The sequence below is a fragment of the Olea europaea genome, chromosome 2, assembly GCF_002742605.1.
Source record: "Olea europaea var. sylvestris chromosome 2, O_europaea_v1, whole genome shotgun sequence".
NCBI lineage: Eukaryota > Viridiplantae > Streptophyta > Magnoliopsida > Lamiales > Oleaceae > Olea > Olea europaea.
This window is the reverse complement of record NC_036238.1, coordinates 20,614,354-20,618,857: the sequence shown is the minus strand read 5'-3', so window position 1 is coordinate 20,618,857 and position 4,504 is coordinate 20,614,354. Positions and strand designations below refer to the sequence as shown.

Below are 4,504 nucleotides of genomic sequence, written 5' to 3'. Positions count from 1 at the left end.
CCTCCAAAATTTTAAGGTTGAGAATAGTGTTTTTTTTTTAAAACAAAAAAATAAAAGAGAATGGGGCCAAACGGGGCATAATTCTTCCGACAACAGTGTCCTCGAATTCTAATGAATTGGAAGATCAACTTCTAGCTGATTTTCTTCAAATTGAAATGCAATGAGTTCAACATATAACATATTCCCAGACATGCAACTGTCGTAAGTTTCCAAAAACGAAAAACTGTGATTTTATCAAAACAATTGTCTTGGGGGCACGACAGCTCTGGGAGGGTTTGGAATCAAATCATTTGGCCCGAGGTCATCAATTGGTGGACGTTGCTTGTGATGATCTGTGACCGATTGATAAGCCATTGCCAATGCCAAAGCCTGCATGTAATATAAAAGAATACATACGAGTGAGTACCCAGAATAGAATGAATAAGATTCATAACATCTGGCTTAATACTCATAAAAACTAGGATAAAAGTTATCTCGTTTTGTTGAACTGTTCTACTTGCTGTTTGGTTGCTTATCCAGATGGTAACATCTTAATCTAAGAAGATACTTCAGTACGAATATATGATTAGAACTGCATTTTATTTATTTTTACTAGGATAGAACTCTTTCTGATATGTCGATTCATTACCAAAAATGTTAACAGAGACAAATGTAGATCAAAAAAGGGCATTCCAAAGAACTTACTACGTGGTCATGGTCTGGTGGTGCATAAATACCCATTGTTTTTGTAGTTCTCCTCCGGGTATCATTTGAAGGGGCATCAGATATTTTCTTGAATCCAGTTGGAACATTTGAAGGGGCATCAGATATTTTCTTGAATCCAGTTGGAACAACAATTACAGGAAAGCCTACAAGATTGCCCATGCAAACCCGTTCCCAATCGGTTGCATTTCCAATGAATGCATTAACTTTGAAATTCTCTTTCACTTCTCGTATTAGTTTTCCACGCGTCCTCTGTGCCTGCCAACAGAAATTTACCATTTCAGTTCTCCTCAAAGAGCTCAAGCTTATTGGATTACGAAATAGCAGTAGGCACATATTTGAATCTCAATCAACAAGGCCAAAATGTAAAATCTATTTAGAGCGTGCTATTAGTTTGCATCCATCAGTTTGTATCAAAATTTTGCTACGTTCCCTTTTGTTTTGACATGTGAATGATCACAGAGTTCGATTGAGAAAGATCTATTATAGGATCATATCGTGATTGGCTCGACATGTGTTTGGAAACAGTGGGCGCTTAAAAAGAAGAAATTTTTGCAGTCTATTTGGCGTACTTGAACATAATCTACGGCAGATATCACTCGTGCTCGACGAAGTTCAAGAGGCCACTGATCCTGAGCTTCATAATCATCATCCTGGTGAGACCGCTGCCACTCATCAAAGTGAGCCAACATATCTACATCCATCGTAAAATTCAAGATTCCTTGAACAGATTCCACAGTATAATTCAGTTTAAATGGAACCATATTGACACCCTTTGAACGAAGCACCTGGACAACCTGTATTATAGCCAATCGTGGAAAAGATTCATGTATATATGGTGTCACATTTACAGAGTGATTGTACTCAATTAATATATAAACACTTACATCCATCTCAGCATCTTCAAGATATCCGACAGTTAGCTTCGTTATATCAACAGCAAATGGATCAGCAAGAGGGATGTCTCGGGAAGACAGATCGTCTGGATCCTTACCTCGGATGTAATCCAGAACAACTGCACAATCTGCAGCACTTCTACAGAAAGGGCCGAGTTTATCCTGTCAAATTGGTAGGATCTAAATTTCACGAGTAACGCAAAATAGGAAATTGCATTTCAGAAGGAGAGGACTTCTACCAAGCTCTCAGATATGCTCATTACGCCAGTTCTACCAACAGTTCCAAAAGTTGGACGCAATGCAGTCACACCACAACGGGCAGCAGGATAAGTTATAGATCCGGCAGTTTCTGAACCAATTGCAAATGGAACCATACCTTGAAGAGAAAAATTCATAGAGTAAGACATATTCCATATGCTTAAATATGCATCCGAGAGAGCTTCAAGTGAGTTTATTCTTTTTGGGAAAAAGATCCAGTAAGCTTATTTTAAATATAAATCATGTTTTGTTGAAAGGAAAAGGATGAGATACAAAATCTTTTATTTTCAACATTTTTAACATGAAAGATAACAAGAATTATTGGAAAACAGAAGATTAGTTCATTAAGAATTTCATCGAAATAAACGACGACGCACCAGCAGAGGTGCAGGCCGCCGGCCCAGCTGATGAACCCGTGGAGTATTCCTCAATATTCCATGGGTTTCTTGTTCTACCCCCAAACCAAATGTCATCATATGCCAGTGAACCCGTCACAAGCTTTCCGACAAGAACTGCCCCAGCAGACTTAAGCCTGCATTAGCTATCATCATAAGTTGGAAAAGTGGTATATGCCAATCTAATAATTTTCATATTAGCTAAATACCTTTTATACACCCAAGCTTCAATGTCAAGCACTTGATCTTTAAAAGATTCAGAGCCCCAAGTTGTTTTGTATTGGGGTACAGCGATAATATCCTTAAGCCCATATGGAATTCCATGAAGAGGACCTGTATGGAGGAGCTACTCTTATGTTTGCCTTTCCTAATTATTAATGAAGGCAACAAAAAACACGAAGCAAGAACTGAAAAGGAGATGAGAAACAATCGACATCCACATTAAATTAGAAAAGCTAACAGAATTTGTGAAATAAATAATTCCACTCACGCCTCACCATCAAGAAATACCAAATGAGCAAGTCAGGCTAAGCTAATACAGTTCACTTATAAGTAAGAAAAAGGGAACTACCCAAATAAGTTCCTTTTGCTAGTAGTTGATCAGCTTGTTTTGCTTGCTTGTAAGCCAATTCTTCCGTGATAGTGACAACAGATTCCAGGACAGGGCCATATCTGCAGTAATCCTTCAAATGATTTAACAAGAACCAAATCTCGCGACGAAAGTTGAATAATAATTTCAATGATAATGAGTTCATGATACCTCTTTAGTCTTTTTAGAAAGATCCCAGTAAGCTCCTCAGATGTAATTACTTTACTCCTAATAAGTTGTCCAAGTTCAAGAATCTGATCCAACAGCATAACACGGAGTTGGTTATGATAAATCAGACACGTGATAGATTTTAATTTCCCAACTTTCTGTTTAATTTACTGAAATAGGAGAGACTCACACTCATAAAGGCAATATCTTCGTCGCGTCCGTGTCTTTGTACACCAGATAAAGCAGGATAATTGAATTGTTTAATTGCATTTCGTGCATGACAAATGTTCCATGCAGAATTGAAAACCAAATAAGATGGATTCTCTAATCCTCCATTAACGGAAGCAACTAATTTTCGATTGGCTCTGGTAATAGGAATGTTAAGTTCCTTCACACCCTTTTCAATTTCCAGCATCTACAGGCAAACATAAGAGCACAGTTTCATTTCACTTTAAATCTCACTCACCATAAATCCAAAAAAATACAACAAAACAATGACTATTCAATATATTATATAGGAATAGAATACCTTAGAGTCATTGAAAATGTCTGCGTCCAACAACCCGAATGCAGTATGTAGGCACTCATAATTAATCTTTCCCGAGTGTTCAGGGTGGTTCTTGGGATCCAACTTCGCACTGCCCTGATCAAATAATGAAAGAGAGGATCACCAATTCGAACGCAAGAAAATGAAAAGCATTTCGGCTACAATTATCCTTGATTCAATGTGCATTACCTGGACATAATCGTCCGGTAATGACCCCAGACTCTTGCAAACATCATTTTCCAGATTTTTTTACATGCACAAACCTGTTTTACAAACATTAATCCTGAAACTTTGCACTTATAAATACATCAATTCCCTGATGACAGAAATGCAAAAAGTTCTGTGAACTTAGTAGAACATTATATTTTACTACCCACAAAAGCAGGAAAAATCACGCTTTTAAGCGAGGCCAAACATCTTCATTGACATTGTCAGGGCCTAGTTGGAGCTTCTACTTCTACTTTGCTTCGTCTACAAGTGCTTCCTCAGGAAGTCGACTTCCTCTTACACCTGTTCTAATTTGACTTTCAGATCCCAAACAGGCCCTAATTCAGTTTTTCCCATTTATGATTTATCTAATTTCAGTAAAATACAACAATAACAACACGGTAATTCAAAAAACAATAGATTCAACTCATGAGTAATACTATATTAACTAAAGAGACCAGTACAGTACCATGTAGGCAGTGGAATTTGAAGCGAGAATCCGATTCAGAAAGCAGGTCTGCGGTGGATTCGATGCGGAAATGCAGGTCAACAACAGAAAGAAAGAAGTAAGTACGTGGAACACACAAAGTTTTCCACGTGTCAAATTGAGGAGCCTCATGGGACACATGTTGTCCCTACTGCGTTGCCAGCTCCAGCAATAGCTCGCCATTGCAGATGGCTGAATATTTTGATTGAGGATCCAACCGCTACATAGAAGAGGAAATAGACGAAAATGGCTCTG

The 4,504-nt window shown here is 38.0% G+C and overlaps 1 protein-coding gene across 7 annotated transcripts; it reads right to left on the bottom strand.

Annotated features, from left to right (window-relative positions):
• Positions 1-106: 106 nt before the first annotated feature.
• On the bottom strand, positions 107-4,496 carry LOC111365936 (glutamyl-tRNA(Gln) amidotransferase subunit A-like). 7 transcript variants are annotated; one of them, XM_022986518.1, is made up of 14 exons: positions 4,232-4,496; positions 3,745-3,818; positions 3,538-3,646; positions 3,199-3,423; positions 3,012-3,094; positions 2,823-2,923; positions 2,461-2,584; positions 2,234-2,388; positions 1,838-1,974; positions 1,590-1,760; positions 1,275-1,499; positions 811-960; positions 685-768; positions 107-369 (listed from the first exon to the last, which is right to left on the bottom strand). In XM_022986518.1, exons 1-14 carry the CDS (start codon positions 4,430-4,432, stop codon positions 235-237), a joined length of 1,974 nt encoding a protein of 657 aa, XP_022842286.1. In that variant the 5' UTR covers positions 4,433-4,496; the 3' UTR covers positions 107-234. The 7 variants fall into 7 exon arrangements, with proteins under 7 accessions (XP_022842286.1, XP_022842315.1, XP_022842279.1 ...); XM_022986547.1 differs by adding an exon at positions 3,933-4,100 and having other exon boundaries at positions 685-960; positions 4,232-4,322; XM_022986511.1 differs by having other exon boundaries at positions 685-960.
• Between the last annotated feature and the right edge of the window lie 8 nt (positions 4,497-4,504).

What these genes read in the sequence shown, in the direction of transcription:
- LOC111365936 (XM_022986511.1), bottom strand. Translation starts at nt 4,432, where the DNA reads ATGGCGAGCTATTGCTGGAGCTGGCAACGCAGTAGGGACAACATGTGT. An exon ending in CAAATTCCACTGCCTACATG is followed by an intron (nt 3,819 to 4,231) that starts GTACTGTACTGG and finishes TTTGTAAAACAG; the next exon opens with GTTTGTGCATGTAAAAAAAT. An exon ending in AAGATATTGCCTTTATGAGT is followed by an intron (nt 3,095 to 3,198) that starts GTGAGTCTCTCC and finishes CTGTTGGATCAG; the next exon opens with ATTCTTGAACTTGGACAACT.